Consider the following 23433-nt stretch of genomic DNA (forward strand, 5'->3'; position numbering starts at 1 on the left):
ATGACAAGTTAGATGAATGCTCTTTGAGAACCTTTTCAGAAAGGACTAACTGTGAAGCAGGAAAATTAAAGATATGCAAAAAATGCCATCATAGTTTTGCCAAATTCACTTGATTATAAAAATGAATCAACATGCCAAAGGCCTCACCTGAATCAGCCTGAAATACTGCTAGGAAACCCTGGCATAGGTAGATCTTGAACCAAGGGAAATTTTGTGAAAGTACGGTACTTTCCTAAGAGTGAGTGGGAACCCTTTGAAGCACTCCTCAGATTCTGGAGGATTGTTATACCCAGCACAATGGAAACTTCTGAGTGGCAGAAAATTTTTCGAGGGTTTCACAAAATAGCAGGGAAAGGAAGCAGAAAACCAGAAACCAGTTGGTATTTATGTACTAATTTATTTATTTATTTACTGGCAAAACATGCTTTAAAATTAAAGTTATAATACTACTTGCAAGTTATAATACTACCTGTTCCACATCAAAATCACCTTTGGGGGAAAGGTCTAAGACTGGAATCAAAACGATTCCTCACAATGCTACATTGGTGTGTAACATAATAAACAGCACTGCATTTCTTACCCAAGTTCACTCCCCCATGTGGCTGCCTCAATATGAATATACTGAGTGAAAGCAGAAGTGCAAGTGCCTCAGAAATACACCTTTGTGGTAATACAATGCAGAAAGGACCAGACCAGCAATACAGGAAATCGTTCTGCTGCAGGGTGTGGGACCTAAACTGGGAGAGTTTTCTCAAGTGCAAATGGGAGGGAGGGAGGGAGGGAGAGAGAGAGAAAAAGGAGAACAAACTCCAATTGTATGACATTAAGCTTTACATAAAGTAAACCACAGCTCTTTCCAAAACACCATTAAGTCAATATATGATATCTTCACAAAATGCATGGAATGGAAGCAATTTATTTTCTGCACCTTTCAAAACTGACAGGAAAAAGAGCACTACAATGCTGGAAGAAACATTGTGACCAGCAACAAAATAAACAGGCAAAAGGGTTTGATTTCCACTAAGAAGGTGAAACATAGATAAGATAGCCTAGAGAACATAAGGATTCAGGTTTCCAGGTCACAGCTGTGACCTTTAGGTACCTAAATTTCCTAGGCAGTTAGTTTGAAATTCTTAGGTTACATCCAAGCAAACAAGTTAGCGGAAGATAAAGGGTGTGGATTCACAGCTCATGAACTGCTGAGGCCAGGTAGCTCTGGAGCAACCCTACTTTCAGCCATGACAAACATAGGGTAAGGTGCAGAAGTATCAGCATCTGAAAGGTGCTGTGCCCTAGAAGAGAGATAACACTTAATATGAGCACCATACAGAATGGGTTAACCAGGACTGACAGGGTGACAAGAAGGAAATGTATGGGCTGATTACCAGGAAGACTTGCTGGCACACAAACATGCTAGAGCATGGAGCAAACTCCCATGGGAACTGGTGAAAAATTCAGTTAGTTGAAGCTTTATGAAAAAACTTAAAACAGAAAGTTGTAAGTTTTTAATGTAACCAAACAACAGAAATGTAACCAAACAACAGAAAAAACAGAAGCAGTAATTCTTCACTTCAGGCAAACAGCAGAGCTATTTCCACATATACACAGCCCCCCTCCCTAATTCAGCCAACCAGAAAAGCTTTACACAGAACTTTCTAGAATGGAATCCTTTCTTTGTCAAAGCACTTTTGCTCCCACTTTTGCACAGCATGACACCATCACCATGCAGGGGGAAAGGACCTGTCCCTGTAACCACAGCCCACCCAGCTCCAATCCCTGAGGTGCCTCTCAGCTCAGGACCCTGCCAGCCTGCAAAATGTGAAACTAAGGCCAACAAAATTACCTCCTGCATTTGAAAATGACAGGCCTCCTTCACTCTGTAGAGCCTGCAGACATTTGCTATGTCCTTAACTGAGGAAGGCTTGCAGGGTTCATGTTCTGAATATTCATATATTGCTTACTACAGACATGTGTCATACAAGCTTTAACTAGAGCTTTCCAAATAAATCTATTCTGAGGTTTAACAAGCTCTTACACAGCTCAGCTCTGCGGCATTCACAGTGCAGTAGACAACAGTATATCTGATTACCACTGGTAATACAGAAAGACCTATCATAGCTGGAGTTCAGCCCATTAACTATCCTGCAGCAGCAGGGCTGAGTAACCACAGGTTTAATAGCTGTGACCTGCAGCTATTTGCAGAGACATACCAATGGAAGTGTATTTTGGGAAGTGCTGTGTGCTGCAATGTGCTCTGTGGTTCCAGGCACTTCCTAGCATTGACTATCAACAACCAGCACTTTTGAAAGTCCAGCTCATCTGACAATGGGACATCAGCCCCTCTCTCTTCACCAAGAAACTTACAGAAGTGACAGTTTTCAATATTTGGCAAGTTCGTAGTCTCTCCAGCATATGCACTTAAACACCAAACAAGTTATCAGTGCAATTAGGAAACTCCCTTTGCAAACAAAACTGATTTTATTTACTGACTGATAAGACGTTTCAGAGGCAACCTGGGCTCAGTAGAGGCCAGGCAGCAAGGATTAGGGAACATGCACTTCCATAGCACATCCTGAGTCAGGTGTTTCAACACTGAGTATCTACATCTGGTAAAGATGCTCTAAGAGACAAAGGTAAGTCACAGAAAGGATGCCATGTCATATTTATTACTGCCATGAGTACCTGACAATAAGACTTCAAGGCCTGTCATCCTTTCTCACTGCAATCTATCATCCTTCCTCCCTTTCCTCCCTTTATGCACTCTAAAACCCAGGATGATCCCAGAAAGCACAAATGTAGCCAACTCCAGGGTGCACAGACAATGAGTACTTTGCTGGGGGCAGTCTCACCTTTGGTTTTCCTGCTAACAGTGGCAATTTCAATTTTAAATATTTTATTGCCTATAGACAAAAGCAAAATGGAAAAGTAGCTGAAACATGCTGCTAAGTACCACTGAATTTATCCTGGTAATATATAGCAGGAACTGGTTTTATGGTTAAAACCAAGAGAACACAGGTTCACACAGCCGGCACTGTGGAGGCAAGGCACTGCAATCCAGCTGTATTATACCATGGCTGTGGGCTTTGCACCAGAATTTACCTTGCAGCAGAAACTAAGAATATACACAGGAGAATTCATCTGTTTTCTTCTCTGCTGAAAATAAATGTTTCAAATAAGTGCTTCAAGTAACTTTTAAGTAATAAAAATAGCTCATGAAAAATGGGTCCCTTTCAAGCTGTCTCCTTCTATGGGAAACATGATGAGAAAAAACTAAGACCTAACGGCAATTAATTTCCAGCACATGCAATAAAGTGCATTTTGTTACTTATATTTATATCTCAGACTGACACAAGGCAGTTAGACATAAGCTAACTACCTACTATAAAGGTGACAGCAATAGAGTAACCATTTATTTCACTTACTCCGTTGAGTTTTTTTTTATTTGGTTGGATTTTACTTTAAAAAGCAACAGCAAGGGAATTATTTTTACCAGGAGTAAAAAGTTTCCCCTCTTCATCCTGCGCTTGCAGGAAGGCTAACCTTCATTTTTTTTGATAATAAAACTTTTCTTTTGCAGTTTTCCCTTTTTTAGACATTTCAAGCTCATTACATTAGTTTGCTATTTCAGAATCCAAAGGCTGTCCTGAGTTCTGTAGAAAATGGGTGGTATCTTCAAAACCAGGTCTGGGACTGCTCTACTTAAAATATATGGTATTTTAAAATGGAATGGGAGGCATGGCTGAGTCACAGGCCCACACTTGTGTTAGCATGAATCTGCCTAGGAAAATTAGGAAAGGAGGACACACCGGGATTGACTTTGGTCCAGATTAGCAACCTAAGTACATATTTCATGTTCCTTAGCAGATCACCCAGTCCAGGTGGAAAAGGTGTTACCTACAAAGGCTACTCCTGCCTTTGTAGGTAACACTTTCCTGGCTATACCACAGGAGCACTCCCTTAGGTCCTGCCCAGAGCCACCTCCTTGGACCACAGGATGTACCAGACTACAGAAAAGGTTTTTATGAAGTCTCTCTACAGTATTGAAAAGAGCAGTCTCTCACACCCTCACCCCTTCAGACTCTCAAAAAAGAATACTAAAAATGCAGCAATAATGTTGGTGTGTTTGGGGTTTTTTTTATATTATAGGGGCAGAGGTTCACCAAGTTGCCATGCTACTTGCCTTCTATATTTATGTCTGCTATATTTGACCAGTTCCCACAGAACCAAAATCCCTCACTGAATACTGAAATTATCTCATTAAAAAAGGAAGTTTTCATCCTGAAATTAGTATTACAAGCCTTCTTTCCCTACCACATCCCTAGCATGTCTATGGAGTATGCATGTTCCCCTGCATATGCTGGTATCTCATTAACTGCAAAGGAATAAAAGTGTAATCACTGAAACATTAGAAGCTTGTAATTTTAGTTTTCTTCCACTGAACTGCCATTAAGTATGAGGATATCATAGAATATCCTGAATTAGAAGGGACCCACAAAGATCATAGAGCCAAATTCCTATAGCAGATTCACAATGTAGTATTTTTTTTAAATAGAGCCATGAGAAACACAAATAGCAAAATAATGCTACTTTGTAAGCATAACACAGGCTATTGCATTGTATTATATTTTGCTCTGAGGCTAGAAAAGTCCCTCAAATATGGCCAAAACAGTGCAGCAATTTCTAGGCATGTTCACAGAGGGAAGGACACCAATGGATTAGCTTCAGCACACAGACTGCGAGGCTCTGCCTTCTGTGCCCCAAAAGTACAAGTCACTTATGCACATTTGCATCACCATGTAATAGAAGAGGTCTAGAACAACACAAATACAAACAGTTTAACAGTAAAGATGGTCAGAAAATCCGCCATCATTCAATAATGGAATTCATTGAAATTCATTGAAAAAAATTTTTCAGCTAAATTTCTTTGTAGGACGGGTGGACAGATGGGATGAGATTCTCACACATGTCTGTGCAGAGCAGGCTGCTGCATTCTTATTTACACCCCAAGGAAACAGCTAAAAAACCAGAGCACTTGGTTTTTTGCATGAACTTCAACAGCAGCTGCTCAGCACCTTTGAAAAGCAGGCTCATTACTTAGCAACTTACTTCAGACTTCAGATATAAGAAGGACCAGTATGCTCAGTCATCTGACTTGTCCTATGACCCAAGGCACAGAAGTTCCCCTCACCATGAGCTCCATCATAACTGACCTGATGGAATACTTGTCTTTGTGGAAATAATAAAACCATTATTTTAAACAGTTTTTACTAACTGTGAAGCTAATTTGATACCTAATACAATCTTTTACTGATTATTTCCCCTTACTAGAGCACCTCAGTTCCACTGTAGTACTACAAATTTCATGTTCCCACTACACCTTCTATGCCATTAAAAAAGAAAATCACCTTTCAAAATCGAAAGGAACTTATGAAAAATGTAGTGTTGGCAGCTTTAGCTCTGCCACATTTGTCTTTCAGAAGATTACAACTGGAGTCAGGCTGTAATTCAGCATTCAGCAGTGGTCCAGGAGGCAGGACTCCTCTCTGAGGCTGGCTGCAGGATGCAACAGCAAGTGTTGAAACGCTGAGGCTGCCACCACCAGCTAAGAGCTGGCACCATAGCTTACAGCCACACCCTGGTGGCAAGGCACACTTGTGCCTGTCCCAGTGCAGGGAACAAGGTGTGACAAACACAGCAGGGTAAGCAAGGATTGCAGCTAGCAAGGAGTAGAAGGGAGACAAGACAGTTTAAAGGGAACCATCCTAACAGCTCATCACAAAGCAGGAGGCTTCTCATCACCAGTGCTCTCTCTACAGAAACAGACATGCCAATGCTGTGCTTGGATAGATTAACACATGTTGGGCAGGTCTGTGGTCACTTAGGGGCAGAGACATGCACAATTTGCCTCTTCTTTCCATAGCCAAAGCAGATGCACGCTGGCTCTGCTGGGGATGCTGTCTGGCCTCGCTGATATGGCACAGGGCTCAGGAGGTAAGTAAGACCCATGAAGAACAAAGCCAGTCCTCTGATATGCTAGCACAATTTTGCAACCTTAAAATGAGGAGTTGGCTTGCCTCCAGACAACTTTCAAGTACAAGTACAAGCACAGGACGGGCTCCAAACACAGGTCCTTCAGTACAGCCTGTTCTGAACACCACAGCGCAGATGTTTCTGAAGGGGAACAAAGGAAGATGCAGAGCTGGTGCAAAGAGTGGTCTGAAGTTTGAGATTTGCTCTTCAAAAGCTCTGTCTCTGTGGCCTCCTTTGGACACTCTCTAAGAGCTTGATGGCTTTTTTATACTGTGGCAGCCAAAACTGCCCCTAGGGCTCGAGGTGAGGCTGCCCCAGAGCAGAGCAGAGCAGGACAATCCTCTCCTTTGCCTGGCTGGTGATGCTGGGCCTGATGCCCCCAGGACACACTTGGCCCTCCTGGCTGCCAGCGCACTGCTGACTGATATTCAGCTTGCCATCCATCAGGACCCCCAGGCCCCTTTCCATGGTACTGCTTGGAAGTAATTTAAGTCAAGCACATTATTGGTATCAATACACAATAATAAAAGGCCTGCAATATCCAGACATTCAGACCTCAACTTATAATTCCTCTCAATCAAAGAGAATCCCAAACCTAAGCAAGAAAAAATCCCCACCATAGGAAAAGAAATATCGATTATTAGAAGCAGAAGAGTCTTAGAGCTGTACAAAGAGTGCATAAAGCTGTAAAGTTGGAAAAGCAGTCTAGATCCCAGACCCTTCCACAGAACTTTTATTCCTTATCTATTACTTGGTGGAGCACTAATTAAGAAGACTTAACAGATTAAAGTATGAGTTGTTTCAATATCAAATAGTTCCTTCTATTTTAAATACTCAGGAGATGCTCCATTATAACAATTGGAGATGTCCCATGACTATGAACATCTACACAAGCAGAGAGCATCATTAGATCAAGACTACAAACATCTAAGTAAAGAATTTTACAAGCCCCTCCACATCAATGTGGAACTATTCAGTAAGTGAGCCGCTTTGTTTTGCTATAAATTTCTATTTACTTGGTGTTTCTGGGTGTTTCCTCATTGTTTTATACTTCATCGTACTAGCACGAGCATATCACTGTGCCATGGACTGTTGCTAAGTGATCCTCTGCAAACACACCAAGTTCTTGAGACAAAATCATAAACAATCCTGAGAGATTCAATAAATAAAGTTGCAGCACATCAATCCTAAGAAAATTTGTAAGGAATTAAAATTCCCAGTCATCGACAACTCTGCTTAGAACTTCTCTTTACTGAAGATGAAGTAAACTCTGTCAGCTCTTCTTTTAAACATTAACGTGATGGTATTACTGCACCAAAACTTGGCTACAGACTGACATATCTGGGCAGTAACAAAGTAGACCATCAAGACAGCATTTCCATGGACAGATCATTTTTCATGCATGATTATGCTGCATTTGCATTCTGATTCCTTAAACAAAAAGACAGCATGGTATTTCTTCAAAATCACTTTTGCTGTAAGTAGAGTTAGGCTGTGCCCCCCCCAGGAGTCTTGGACAGTAGTTATAAAAAACAACCCTCCAAAACTGGGTAGATTCAGATTTATGGAAAAGGCAAAAGCAGTCAGATTCATTGCTTTGAAAAGAACCCATCAATAGTGTCACAGAACCACGAGCTATAAAAACACCAAGAGACCTCTTTACTAGCTGCTAAGTAAGTACAGGACACTTGACAATAATCTCCACTAACTCAGGACTATCACAGCTCCTGGGGTGTGACCACGGCTTGCAGCCACATAAGAACAACTTTCAAGTCCCATGTGGTTTAAGGACAGTGGGCTGCCCATGCCTGCCTTTGGTTTGAACTCAGTCCCTCCAAACTGAGCAACATGCTCTTCACCTGCAGCAGTAGTGCTTCTAGTTGGTGTTTCACTGGGACCACAGCTGGGTAAGGCACTCCCATTCCGGCCTGGAGAGGTCCTCCTTGCAGACAAGGGTATTCAGTGGTTGGCAGTGCAGAGATATAGTAAGCAAAGCCAGGAGTGTGGTGAAAACAGACTTGCTGAAAGCATCATTTAAACCTTTCTTGTGTCTAAGTCAGTACTTTGCCACTTCAGAAGAAAGGACCTTGACAAGGGAGAAGCTGAAGAGACAGCTGGAAAATGCAATTCCACTTACCTTCTAAGCTTCCACTACACCAATTACCTACTGCCCATCAGGGTACCTCACTAGCCTCCTTCCTTCCTTGTGTTACTTTGAAGTCAAACCTACTCTACACTAATACAGAAGTAAATATAATCCACTGAGCTGCTGTACAAAGGGCTGGCTGCACTAAACTTTACTAGTAAAAAGACTTTAAAAGGCACTGCATAGACTGAACCTGCCACACAGCACAAGCAGCAGCACTGTCCTGGTCCCTGAGGGGGCTGTACCTGCTCAGGCACAGCATAATCACACCTATGTGGCACACAGTGCTCACAGAGCCAACACAGCTTCTGTGTGCATTCACTTCTGCAGACTCACTTGATGCCTTGAAAAGGCTGACCTAGAACAGAGTTAAAGAATAAAGTAGGTAAAAGATTCAGATTTTTGGAAGCATGGGAAAAGTAGAAATGCGTTGATTTAATTGTACAAGCAGGTTGAAGAAGCTAAGAAGAGACACAGCAGGCAGCTACTTTGAAGAAAAGCAATCACAGCATTTATCAAAAGAAAGCAGAGAACTTGAGCATTCCACACACCTGTTAGACAAGATCGACCACCAGGGTGCAGTTTCCTCACCCAGCAGGAACTGCAAGCAGTGTGAGAACACGGCCCTTTACTGGTAGGAAAAAGGTCCTCTGGCCAATGGAGGGTCATCAACTCTAACCTGCCCTTTTTGGCTCAGAAGTGGAAAAACTATCAGGAGCAGGGACCAGTGGAAGGATCTGTCATCAGCAGGGAGCAAGTGCTATCTTCACCTCCTTTTTAGTCACTTACTTCACTGATAACCAGCTAACCAGCTATTAAGTCTTTCATGATATGTGAGTCATCACAACAGGCTCATGAAATCAGTTTCAAACTGCTTTGTACTTAAAAAGTTGTGTTTCCCCCTTTATAGCTGCCGTTCTTTTTTCAGCCACTTAAAGGTTGTTATCATAAAGGAAAGGGTATTACAAAATAAGCTCATCTAGGTCACAGGAAAGAACATTTTCCAAGCTAACCTAAAGTGCAAAAGACCTCTCTCCAATCAACATAAATTCTCTACAGAGAGCAGTCAGCCTGTTCTCTAATCTTGCCATCAGTAAGGAGAGGAACAATTTAACACTGGCTATGCCACTGAGGTTACAGGACACTGCAGCTGTGCAATGAAGCTTCTTGTGCAAGAAAACAATTTCAGATGCACTTAGACCTTTGAGTAAAGGAAGCTCTTAGCTCCAATCAACAAAATATGACAAAAGCAAAGCTAAAAAGCTTCTCAGATTGCAAAGTCAGCCAAAAATTCCTCTGGAACAGTTGTTTTCCTTACATTTCAGTCTTTTACAGTATTAGCTCAGTCCCAATGGCATCTTTTCCATCCCGTCCTGGGATAATTCTGTCAAAACACTGTAAATAACTTCTCTGCACTTTGGCAAGGTACCAGGAGGAGGAGGAACAGTTTTTTTTTTAAAAAAGCCCTCACTAACTACTGAATGCTCACCTTAAAACACACACTCAAACAAGGACACTATGTATAAGTTAACATGCATAACAACTCACAATTAGACATGATCTTATTCAAGAAAGCATGCCAACTGGGAAATTAAATGAGTCAACTATAAATTACTGAAGGAAGATCATGTTGAAAAATTGATCAGTGAATTCTAGTAAGACACTGAACTATCAACGATCCTAAAATAGCAACCAAAAACCAGTGTAAAGTAAGTTCATTGCTCAGCAATGACAAAAGCATTTTATGGTTTTGTATATAGGTGTAGTTCCTGCTCTCCCACCCATAAGCTCTGTTGTGCCAGTTTTCAAAGCAGCACCACTCTCAATTTGATCTTTTTCCTTTAAATCATGACTGAAATGTGAGATACCTTACTGACTGGTTAGCTGACAGCACTGCCTTAGGATCCTACAAGCTGACAAGCAAACTTCAACCAAAAGCATAGTGGACAAATTCTCTTGACAGCCTTTTATCCACCTGTAATATGGGCAACAAGTAATTCTTTTGACTACTTTTGACAAAAATAACCTTAACATAAGAAAAGAACCATTAAAGTAAAATGTACTATGGCATCACCATTTCAGTGACAAATCTGCACATTGAAGTTAGGCTGGGTTTGCTGTGTTTTTAATGCACAGCTGAGACACAGAAAGCACACCTGGATACGGAGCCTCCTGGGAACAAAATCACCCTGCTCTGTGGGCAGGGGAGCTGGAGGAGAAGCAGCAGAGCACAAACCGTGCTTCCCATGAACAAAGCTGCCTCACAGAACTGCACAAAGCTGGATGGCTTTTGTGCTTCCTCTGCCTTTGGGATTTATACACATTCATTACTGTCAGTAGCACACTGTCTTTAAGTTTCTTCCCTGAAGAAGGAGCAACGGAGAGACTCACAGGAACCTGCTGGAGAAAGCTTCTCTCCAGGTTACCCCCAGTCTATGGGAATAAAGTTAACTCTTGCCCTCAACCTTCCCTTTGAAAAGAGCTTTCCAAAAGGAAGGTCTACTTCCATCAGGTGCTAAGGGACTGCTTAGGGCAGATCAATGTCCTTAGGTATCCAATGACTATTCCCATCCATTTATTGAGTGTGGTTGCCCACCCTTGCTCCTGGCATAGCCAGTAGAAAACCACACTGATCTCATTTAGAAAGTTGCAGCAGCAGACTCCTTTGTGACAAGTCATATGAGGGAAAGGGTTGAAAAAAAAAACAAAAAGAAATTTTAAAATTAACCTACTACAGCTCTGTGACCTTATGCTAAAGAAACACACATCTGGGATAAACCACTTCTACCTCACTTTGAAGAAACTATGCTTATAATCATCTAAATTTCTCCTGGTAATCTCTTGTCTTCCTCAAAATGAAATCCTAGATTCAACAATTTCCACCCTACATTATTAATTGCACTGCTTTTGGTACCATGCAAAATTACCATTAGCAGTAAATTTTACCAAAAAATTGAGAGTGATTAAAAATAACCTGTCAATAAGTCCAGAAGTATTTTCCATGAAAAGGTCAGTATTAGAGCCACTTCCATTGCTGACCCTTTTTCCTCTTCACCAAAAACCAAGCTATTTTCAAACCACCACAGAGATATTGCAAAGTAACAACCAAAGGCACAGAAAACTCCTACAACATATGGAGAAACCCCTTCTGTCTGATCTCTACGTTTAGACATACAGCAAAGAGGTCTACACCTTTGCAAAACAAATTAAAAGAAAAACCAAGCGTACTGCTTTCACCAGAAATGCAGAGTTGAAGTGAAAAATAAATACTTATTCTAGCAAAAGACATCACCCTTGAAACACAGTGCCCCTTGGAGAGAAAAAAAGGGGATGGAGCAGAAGTTCAGCTGTCCTAGTTAAGTTGAAGCCACTCTTCTGTCTTCTGCTGTATTTCCTAATGCAATGAGGTTGAGGAAAACATTTCCAGTTTTTGCTGTATTTGATTGTGCTCTGTTTTATATAGAGGCAGCTTAAGTACATGCATTAGGAGTTTCTCTAGCTTAAGGCTAAGGACCAAATACAGGAAAACCTAAGAAACTTCGGGGCTTATGTCTTTAAGCACCAGGTTTTATTGGAACCATTCACTCTTGCAACATTAATATGTTTATCTCCTTTAATTGTGAAGTGCCAGAAGAGCAAAGAAGCATGCAATATTTTCAGATACAATTATCTCAAGTCACAGATCAAAGGAGTAAGTCTTGCAGAAGCTGGAGACAGAAGAGTCAACACACACTGAAAAGACTTCCTCAAGCTCCACTGATCTTCTTCAGCTCAGACCTACCAGCACCCTCACTGAGGAAGACAGGCATACACACAGCCTCCTCCAGTGTTCTGACAATATTCTTTCTATAAAGGTTCTGTTGGAAGAAACCAGGTCTGAGCTACAGTGGGTACATGAGTCATTGCTCCTAAAAAACATCTCTGTGGAACCAAACCCCAGGACTGAAGGCAAGGTTACAACTGCTGTGACAGGAATAAGCTTGCAACTCTGACAGAGCAGAGAACTGCATGACTTCACCCCCAAAACATACAAAGGATAGGGCATTCATCTGGGAGAGGACAGGGTCAGAGATACAGTCACCCTTGTCATGGTATCATATTACTCCCCATCCTTCCTACTCCAAGAAAAAACTTCAAAAAAGGTCAAAAGAGCTACATGCATATTAGTACTTCAACACTGACTCTGCAGTTTCAGCAAAACCACAAATGAGACAGGCTGGTTTTAAAACACGCATCTCCTGAATCATGTGCCTCTGAACACACTCCATGTGCCTGTTTTGATACCATATCACAACACCTGCACCCACTGAGACAAATAATTCTATTGTTTAATGCAGACTCAAAGCCAAGTCTTTGTTGGCCAATAGGCACTTGCAATAATCATGAGTCAAAAAAGCACTGTCTCATAGTCATTTTGTGCAAAGATTGGGACTGTATGCTCCAAAAACAGGCAAACAGTTTTACAAGCCAGCATTTCTTTGAGGGTCTTACTTTATCCATACCATTTCTTGATGAGGGATTTATGAAGCTTTGGAAGAAGTATCTGGGAAGACATATGCTAATGACAGAAAGAATATTATACACCAGTCTTCAGAAATTAACAGCCCTGTTTTCCTTCACACACTCATTTGTCTTTAAATCTATCCATTTAGATATCTGAAAGTAACTTAAATGGCATTCCACTATGTGGAATATTACCTTCACTAGGAAAGAGAGGCAGAATTTGTAAGAGACTTGTCTAAAGTGCCTGCAGTAAGTGAGCAAGGCAATTCCCCACTGCAATTTCAGTCCCATTACAGCCACCAAAATCTTTGGGAGAGGTCCCATAGGGACTGGATTTTCACTCAGGACTTCCCAGCTCCCTGCCTTTAGCACTGTTAGGAATCACTGCCTCATCACTACGTACCAAGGAGCAGGGGGAAGACAAAGGCACTGGGCAGAGCTGGCTCCATAGGCCAGAACAGTACAAGCTCCAACCTGACAGCCATTCATTATGCATTAGTTACACATTTCTAAATCTTAGTAATGTTTTCACTCACACAGGTGCTGTCTGCAACTGACTGCAGAACCCACACACCTCTCCAAGGTCACTGGGATTCACCATCAAAAGAAAGCAGTCAAACCAGTCAGTAAGAGACTCTCTCTGAGACACAAAAATTTCTTCATGGTTCTCTCTCACTCACCCACCAAAAGTGAAAATAAATGCAATTAGATTTGTATGACTTACTCTGACTAATTTTTAGGAATAAGTGTTTGTTGTCCATTTGATCTGCTTAATCCACACGGTAAGAATGTTCCACAGTTTTGTCTTCCTTCCCTGCCCAAACAGCTGTGTATTTATTCTTCTTCCCCAGTGGACCAGAAAGACCCATGCTGTACCTCAGTGACCAGCGTGCTGATGCAATGTAAAGCATCGTGCCAAAGTCATCTCTCCCTGCACTGGAACCTGTGCTGCATTCCTGCTGGGCAATGCTGCTGCTCAGCTGCCACAAAGGTCTCACACAGAAGGATCTCCCCTACTGAGAGGGACCAGGGGGAGGATTCTGCCTGGGAATTGTTCGTCCACATTTCTCCTGTTTCTGGGTTCAAATTGAGATTAATGCACTTTTTGTAAGACCCTACTTTGTGTGCTTAGCACAGCCTTTGCAGCACTGACACTAAGAAGTATCAGGATCTTTCAAAGATTTTGAGCAGTGTCCCCCCACCTTCAAACACATGCAAAGTACCTAACACAATCCAGACTGGGAAGGGCTGGAGAGCCTCTATAGCATCGCTTCCAAAAATGCACCAAAGGCAAAGCAGGCTGCCATTCTCAGGAAAACATGCACTTTACTGAAGGCCTGGCATGCATGTAAAAATAAACTTTCTTCTCACCAGAGAGCCAACATCTCAACAACCTTGCTTGCTTTGGAAGCTTTCCAGCCACATCTTTCTGTATATGCTACCAAATATATAATTTACAAGCTCCTTTTCTTGGTTAGAACACTGCTGTTTCAAGCTTACTCCATTAATACTTCATGTGAAAATAAATCTCTCCTAATTTCTAGAAAACAACAGTTCCCTGGCAACTAATAGTAGAAACCATTGTCATTAGTATTTCACTTTGATTGAAGAATTAAATAGTGTGGAGGGCACCCTGAATTCTCCTTTGCAGGCTTCAAGAAAACCCATGTCTGAAAGGATAGTCTTCTTTTCCAAAGTAAAAGATTTCAAATATCTCTATTCCCAGAAAGCTGGGGGAAAAACAAGACAGCAGTTGAGACCATTGTAACTACTACAATCAGCTGTTCCACATCAGAAAACATGCTCTCCTTCATATCCCACTGCTATTAAAAAGCAAGCAGTTTGAAATACAACTACAATCCCACTTTTATAGCCAACTGACTACAACATCCTTCTAAGATAGAAGGGCATTAGTGTTCACTTGATCCAAAATTCACCCACCCCAAAATAGGGAATCTTCACTATTTTAGAATTAAAAAATGCAAGCAAGAGCTCAAAGAAAGTTTGGGTGTGGAAGGGCTTGAAACTGCTTTGAAGTCACGAGAAATACGAAGGCTCCAAACTCGGTCACACAAAAACCAAACTGGCAATTTGTCAGAAGCCAAAGGGCTGCAGCTAATTATTCTGGTTTTGCATAGCTTGTGAAACAAAAATAAATGCATGTCTCTATCAGAGGTACTTGTGATGATTTCCACTTCAGTGCACATGTTTTCACTCTTACATTCTTCAAACTAAGCCCACAGATTTTTCCTGAAAAACAAGGTAGATGTTTTTTCTCTCCCTTACCAGAGCACAGTTGTAAGAAACTGGCTACTTCACTAGCTAAAGAAGAACTGACAATTTTCAATCCTAAATTTTGCCCTCCACTAATTTGAGTGATGGAGGGCTGGAAATTGAACAAGATCAGAAGAAGACACAATATAAAACCCTTATTTGTAGATGTCATTACAGAAAATAGCTTTTTTTAATGATAAACACCTCATCAGCCATCCACTGCATAGCTTCATAAGCAGTCGTCCCCTTGAAACAGCGATGAATTGATTAAGAAATGCTTCAGTTTAAGCATTTTCTGGCAAGTCACCCCAATGCCAGCACAAGAGCTGTTCTGCCTCGGCCTTGCCAGCTGCTGCCTGCCTAGCAACTGCCTGCAGGCCATGGCAGATGGGCTTTGGTCATGTCTGTCACCTGTTCAGGGCATCTCTACCCTTCTCTGGCCACCAGCTCAAGGCACGCCAGCTGAGCAGGCAGCTGTGAATGGTGGGAAGAGCCAGTAAGAAAGGAGAAGGTTTGGAACTGCCACAGGAACCACAAGAGCATTTCATTCAGAATACTTTAAATGCACTTCATTCAGAATACTTTAAATCCAGCTGAATTGGTGCTGCCTTTCACTGGAAGAGAGCCAGAAGCCCCAGCCCTGCTGACCACCTTTCACTGCTCCTGCCTTCCTGTCCACACAGCAGCACAAGCCAATGGCCCCACAGCCCTTCCCAGACAGCTGCAGCTGAAATTCCTGCAGCACAGATTGCAGCACAGACCCCAGCAGCACTGGGGCTGGAACTGCAACAGATTCCCTAGGAGAAATGGGACACATCCTTCAGTCTCTCCTCCTGCAAAACCAGAACAAGAGTGCTTCCTTACCTTATGGGATACAAACAAGTAAGCACCCTAATTCAAAAAGCACCCTGATACTCAAGTGATCCCTGCTTAAAAAAATAAACAAATGTCCCATAATAAGGTGAGAGAGGCAGCACAGTATTCTGTTAAGAGCCCATCTTGAAAAGCTAGTAGATTGCTTTTTTGGTTTTTTCCTTGTAATATAACACTGGTTTATCCACTGACTTGGATTTAAGCTGCAGAAAGCAAACCTAGTTCCAAAACATTGCCAGATTTTAAGGAAGCTTCTACTCAGAGTTCTGCCATGTCCACCGGAAAAACAGAAATGAGCTAATCCTATTCAGGCTCCCAAATGTTTGGGTGCAGGCTCAGACTCACACTGTCTTTGGAAAGTTCATAACCTTGAAAGTTCATAACCTTTTTATTTAATTAATCTACTGTACCATCTTCTAAGCCAGCTAGCTTGGTGGATGTTACTCAGTTGTACTATATAATGTTGCACATTTCAGCTCTTGTACCTTGAGTTCACACTGAATTCTTATTATGTTAGAAATTATCAGTATTTCTAAAAAACCCCAATTATTTATCACCACACAAGTTGAGAGGTTTTCTATTTGTTTTCAATGTGATGCTTTAATTAAGGTCTTACTGCTAGATAAAGGCGAATGCCTGCTTAGCATCCCACTGCCAGTCCTGCTCTTGTTTTATGTCTCTTTGGAGGATGTGCATGTCTCCCCACTCAATAAAAATAGAAACCTGGAACCACTCTCTCTGCTGAAAGTGGAAGTCTGAGAGAAGACAAAACACAAAACCTGAACACAAGTCATGAAATGTTAATTGCTGTCTAGCAGCAGTTCACTCAATCTATAAAGCACAATTAGCTCTAAGAAAGCAAAATAAAAGAATTTAATCTGTCTAGCCAAAGAAGAGAGGACTATCCTAAATCCTCCCCGCAGGAAGGAAACAGAAGTCACACAGGCGCTTATTTGAAGACTTCCAAGACTTCGCTTTAGTTGTAGAAAATCCTTTCCTGCTCCTGTGAAACATCTTTGGAAAAGAATAATCTGATGTATGTTCACAGAAGTCAGCACATAGAAGTCCCTCGTGCTTTGCCCTCTAGAAGCCAGTAACTAAACCTTACCTTCCAACTCACTATTTCTTACTGGAAAGCAAGTCTACTTCAGAAAAATTCTGAATTTATGTAAAGAAGAAATCAGGTAAACATCCTGTGTACCTTGAGTTTTGATTTATGTGCTTACTGTCAGACGTAAGAGCTGGTTTCTCTCTAACAGGACAGGTTCTTTAAAGGAGAGGGGGAAGCAAATCAAAGAAATGCTGCTGCTGCTGGACACAGGAAGACATTCCCTCTGTCACACAAATCTGTGCATCAGATGACATCAAGACAATCCTTCATCTAGAAGCAGGGCTAGGGGGACAGATCATGCAAGGTGCCTCAAGCAAGGGTTTCTAGCAATAAGGGATGAGACAAAAGCCCATTTCTGATACCTTCCCTACTGGCTGAAGCACATGCACTGGGATATATGCAGCAACACGCAAGTGATAGACAAAGGGTGATCACACACTTCTGTACATCCTGTTCCAGCAGAGCAGCAGGCATCAGAGATTGAGGTATGCCTTTGGGACACAAATTCCCAGTATAGATTAGTCTGACATCTCAACCATACTGTCGAATATGAGACTATAAATTATGAGACCATAAAGCATTTTTATGGGGACAAAATCCCGTCTAGTTCTGTCCAAACATTTCCTAAAATGCTCTTACAAAAAATAAATACTTTCCAATAATTTTGTAGCCATTAAGCTACACAAACCTATGGAAGGATAATAACTTTAATCCATGAGGTAAAATGGAATCTGCCCTCTGCTCAACTAATGGATGCATCACTGAATTCATCTCATTTGAGCCCCTTGCTGCATAAATGTACAGTGCAGGCGCAAGGCACATGTAACATGCAGGCATTGGACTGTAATACACTGAGGTATTAAATAATAATGTCCCCTAGACAGTGACACAAATATGGGTTAGCTTTCTCCCTGTGCTCCTGATTGAGCTGTGTTTTGTAAATGCTGGTTTGTTTTTATCAATCTGGTAATGCCATGATCAAAACTGACGAAAGAAACTGCCCCTTAGCTCTGAGCAATAGGAGGTACAGGAAAGGAAGATGATGCAGTAGTGGTGAGAGGTTAAATACAGCCAGTAAAGTATATGGCCTTTGTCCTTCTAACACAATGAAGTTCTCTGACAACCACTCATGACTCAAAGACATAGTCTCCATTTTAACTAGTAATGAGAAGTTTTTATGTCTTTTCTGACAGTGGATTCTTTAAAATAACATGGCCTGATTTTTCAATTTATTTTTTGTTAAGTGCTTTTCTCCTGCTCCCGGCTGGTGTTGGGAAGCACCTTCCACATGGATTTCAGCACAACCTTAATCTCCCGAAGGTTAACACACCATTTTCCTCCTCTCTCTTCTGTCACCTCTATTGAGGCAGTGAGGAACTCACCACTTCAGAGTTCAAAATAAGCACCAGGTAACTATCAGCAAGAGTGAAACCTATGACATACAGCTCTTCTAAGCACACAAAATAAGCCAGAAAGAAAGAGCATGCTTCCCCTTCATCTTTTAGGGCTTATAGTGCTCTATGTTACAGCTGGCACGTAACATAATTCCTTTCACAAGCTGACACCATCCTTTAAGTAACATCTTGTGCGAAATATGACCATTCAGAGCTGGGAAAGAACAAATGTAGCCAACACCTGAACTTATCTGTAGATGGGCCACAACTTGAAAGCGCTTCAGTATCCTTTCACTGCTCACTGGGTAACAAGAACATTCCTTCTGCCATAGCTGGTTTTTTTCAAAGAGCAGATCCTGTCTCTGTTAATTGCATTCTGTGAATGCAATTAAGAGTAACATCACCTAATCAACTATCAGAACTTATTAATTGACAGACATAAGAAAAGCCTAAGTGCATTCCCACTTTCACCAGTGCACCTATTAAGCTGGACTGCATGTGGGTTCAACACATGCTTCATAAAAGGGGAATCCTGTCTTTCCAAAAGCAGTATCTGTTATAAAGAACTGAATGGAAAGAAAAATCATTAAGCCCAGGTCATATTGGCATCCAAATGACAGCATTTAAAATCAGTAAGCCTTCTTTACAAGAAAATAGAATCTTTACTCACCTGCACTACTTCTACGCCTCTTTTCCTGAAAAAAAGAAAGAAAAAAAAAAGGAAACGTTAGTGTTGGAAATGTGGGAAAAATGTAAAAACAAAAACTAATGGAAAAGCACTGCTTCATACTAGAATGCAAACAATAAAAATCTGCACTAATAAGCTGATTCAAATTCAGGAAAGCACTTGTTCAGTTTCATTCTGTCTAGGAAGCACTCTGGCAGATTCTGACTCATGTCCCCAGAAGTAAGCCAAGATGAATACTAAACAGCTGCAGTGCTGGGACCGATAGGGCTGTCAGGTGAGCACAGGTAGGAAGTGGCTGATATTAAGGAGGAAGCATCTCAGTTTTAATTAGATCTAGTTTGCTTTTCATTTCTCATCTGCCCTCAGAGAGTGCAAATTGCACCACAGCATTCTGCATACTTGACAGATCTTTTCTTGTGAATCAAGGATACATGTATAAATGTCAAGAAGAATTAACACAGCACCTTGCAGCCATTTATCCTCTTATTTACAGCCTCATTCTACCCCCATCATCTTGGTACACAGGATGCTACCCAGGACTTCAGGTTCAAAGACTTGCAGTCAGTCTGATTCCTTCAAGAGCACAGTTCAAATACTTGAGGTTTATCAGAAAGGACCAAGCCTTTGGCCATATGGAGAATTGCTCCAGTGATCCTGAATCTCCAGGAATGAGAGACTAGAGAGGCCTATGAATTATACACCAAAATGCTGAGAGCTGCAATTGGTAGAGCCAACTTAGGCAGATCTGTAGAGACAGTTGTCTACTCTGATGGTATGAGAATTGAGATTCAGGTACATGCCCAGTCACCACCTTTGACAAGTTATCAAGCAAAACAAACCATTTCTGCGCTAGGCTTGAGAACAGAACTGAATCCCTGGCACAAAACCCAGCCACTCCTGCTCCACACCCTCCTCCCTGTACATGCAGACTATTTAAATAAGTTAGAATCTTCTCACTTTGAAGACATAGGAAATTTAACCTAAAAATGAAAAGCCTCAGTGAGCACAAGACAGGAATCTCTCTTCCTTGCTCCCACTAGCCCCATATGTGAAAATCAAAGTCCCTTTTTGGGGAGGTCATAGAACAGGACCGCCTAACTCTGCCCTCAGTGCTTTTCTATCTAAGAGTGTCTGTGTTGTTGTCCACAGTCACAAATGCTGCACACTGCTGAATACACAATGGCTCCTCCAGTTTTCCACCCAAGACAGTAGGTCTTTCTTTTGAGAGGCCATTACAAGGATGCCCAAAGGGACAGGCGATGTATCAGCATCTATGACACAAATTGCCCCCTCTTCCACTTTACCAGTCTGGAGTCTCTCTGGCCTAGCAGCAGCATTCAATGCACAGACACAGGAGAGAGCCTGTTGTGAGAGCTCAGCAAGGAAATGAAAGAAATACTGAAACCAAGCACCTCTTGCAGATAACAGTAGCTGTAAGTGGTGGGTGATTAATATACTGCCATTATGGTGTGGGAAGCCCTACTGTGGATCATCACCTGAGGCTGGCCAGATGTGTTCTAGCTCTGTGGTGAGAAGAAAATATGAATCTTGTAGAAAAAGAGTTAATAGCCAAATTGTTGAAACCGTGATTTTCACAGAGCTAAGCAAGGAAAATAGGAAAAATTAGGTGGAGAATGCTATTTCATAAGTTAGGGCAGCAGATTACTCAGAAGCATTCCAAGCATTGTAAGTTAAAATTTAAAACAATCAAACATTTTTGCTGTGTGTGCCCTGAAGTAAACAAAACAACTCAAAACTACCATGGAAATACACCAAGCTTCAGACAAAACTGCACCACAGTCCCTGGAAGGACAGTGACTGATGGCAAAAGCTGCATTTCTTGTCATGCCTACACACACACTGAATAAGCTTTATTCTGTTTTGAGGAAGATAAATATTCGTGAGCTGGGTGCCAAACCCATTCGAGAGAGAATCAGTCCAAATGGTTTCTGTAATCCCACCAGAATGAACTTTGCAAATGTTCTGGGACTTACTGGAACCAACTGCACTGTCGCAGCAGGAGGGAAGAAGCTAGAACAGCACACAGGCAGGGAGAGGAGGGGTGCCTGCTCTTAGGTACAATGCCACACACGCTTAAAAAGGTACAGGAAGAAGGAAGCAATTACCAAGGCTGGCTTGTAGGCTGGTCTTCCCCTTTTCAGAGGAGAGCAGGACATCCTTTTTGTTACCTGAAATATGAGAACCTTTTCTACTTAAACCCAGGAGACAAGAAACCATAGAAGCATTTTGAGGACTAGTTAATTTGGGAAAAAATCCTCTACCAAAATATCATAATTTGAAAATAAGTTATTTTAAAAACAAGAAGTATCCAAACAATCAGGATGTCAAGCCACAATGCACCTCTGTTTTGTAATTAGCTGATTCTCTGCCCAGAAGATTTCCTAAGCCAGTGACTTCAGGCTTTTCAGCCAGGCAGGTCACAGCAGCAGGCTCAGGGCAGAAGATATCCCTGATGCAACCAAGCATGCAATACCATCTAATCACACACACTGCCTTACGTCACCTGGGAAAGGGTTTGGGGTCAGGCATGGAAAGAAAGCTGATCCTATGCACAAGAAACTCCAGGACCTTCAAAAAACAGAGTAAACAGAGAGAATGAAGCAGACTGTAGGCCATAATTCCCCAACAAGGGGTTGCCTGTGCAGGATACACAACGGAGACAAAACAGCTGCTGAATGAATTGTGCTGGGAGTCTGACAGAGCCATGGACCAGTTACCACTTCTTCCTATTGTGCTTTAAAAAGTCAGTAAGAAAAATACATCCTACAACTCTCATGTAGATTCTTTTGGGCTGTTTCTTTAGCAGAGGACAGGCAGGGCATGATTGACAGGACAGGATGGGATGACTATTTCACCAGGTGTGCTGACAACTATTCTTGTGTCCCTCATGGTGTTGTCCATGACTTTCTAGCCTCCCATGCAGTCTGAAAGTGAGCCACTGCCTACCAGGGTAAGGGCTCCCATTCCCAGCTGGCCTAGCTGCCTCCTGACAAATGTCTCTTTCTGAGGAGAAAAGAAAGGTCATTATTAGCTGTATTTCCTTTCTGCCTCCTAAGAGGCAACTCAGCTGTGTCAAAGAGAGACTGTCTACTTTCATTGAATAGACATTTGAAAAATGGTCTACATTCCCAGAGGTAGTTAATTTTAAAATACTTCTAATTTCAAAGATCATCTACACACTGCAACATTTACAGGAAAACCAGAAACATTTAAGTAACTGCTGCATTAGTCTGCAATACCAAATAAAACCCTAAAGCCTGTTCCAACTTACTAGTTCTATACCTGAAACCAGTGAATAACTCTACTGGATAATGCAAGCCTCCCTGTACTCAATAGCAATTAAAATAATTACCATGCTAGTTGACTTCATGTTTAAGTTGGAATGACATATGGATTTAAAGAAGAATTCAATATCAACTTACTAAAAGCACATCAATCAATGTCTTGAAATTGATGTTTTACCAGAGCCTCAAACTATATAGAATAGCTGGCTTTTGGGGTTAGCATTAGGTTTTTTTAAACACTCAAAGTAAACAGTTTGGACTAATTCCCCACAGCATCAAGGACCTGAATATCATAGTGAATGATAGTTAAAAGACAGAAAAAATTACTATCAGGTTGTATATCATAGTCATGGTTAAATTGAGCAAATTGTTTTTGCTGTATGGTCTGAGTGACAAATTGAAAAATGCCAAACGGAATTTACAGTTTCAGAAGTAAAAGCCAATCTTTCTATCATACATGCAGTGAAGTTAATTTTTTCAGATATCACTTTGAAAATTTCCTATGTAAAGAAGTAGCTAAGAAGAAGAATAAGAATGTATTGCTTTAATATTAAAAAAAGCATTTTCACAGAAAAGCAATACACTGGCATCAAAGGAGCTTATAAATATTAATGCATCAGAGCAAAAACCTGTTGCCACTAAGACTTTCCGCCACACTGAAAACCAGACAATACTGGACAGCCACAACCTTGTGGATGGCCCATTTTCCCTCCTGGCATAAAGGCAAGCTCAGCTCAATTGCCTTACCTTTTCCATCAGCAGAATACTTTGCATTTTTTTTATTACATATTCGTGACAATCCTTGCTTTTATTATTTTTCATCACTGATGGATTCCAACTTATTGTCTATTAGGGAAAAAACCAAGCAGCAACTCCAGTATCGGGGTGCTCACTGTCCAGAGGCTCCAGCTCACAGCCACAGCCATCAGTGCATGTGGACATTACCTCAGGGCATCTGAAACATGGCCAGACTCAGCCGTAACAGGGGGAGGACCTTTTGTGGCTTGGTTTTTTGCACATAGATTATCAAGCAGGCAATTAATCAGTTATTGTTACTAATTTTTATCCAACTACATTTACCTTTTAGCAAGCTTTTCCCCACTAATCTG

At 41.5% G+C, this 23433-nt stretch overlaps 1 protein-coding gene across 1 annotated transcript in view; it reads right to left on the minus strand.

Annotated features, from left to right (window-relative positions):
* Nucleotides 1-23433, minus strand: part of ITPK1 (inositol-tetrakisphosphate 1-kinase) — a 141070-nt gene that overhangs the window by 90826 nt on the left and 26811 nt on the right. Inside the window, exon 3 of the mRNA XM_030948771.1 lies at nt 19002-19026. Coding sequence (XP_030804631.1) covers nt 19002-19026 — 25 coding nt within the window. The remainder of the gene's footprint in view (nt 1-19001; nt 19027-23433) is intronic.

This window comes from Camarhynchus parvulus, chromosome 5, assembly GCF_901933205.1.
Source record: "Camarhynchus parvulus chromosome 5, STF_HiC, whole genome shotgun sequence".
Lineage (NCBI taxonomy): Eukaryota > Metazoa > Chordata > Aves > Passeriformes > Thraupidae > Camarhynchus > Camarhynchus parvulus.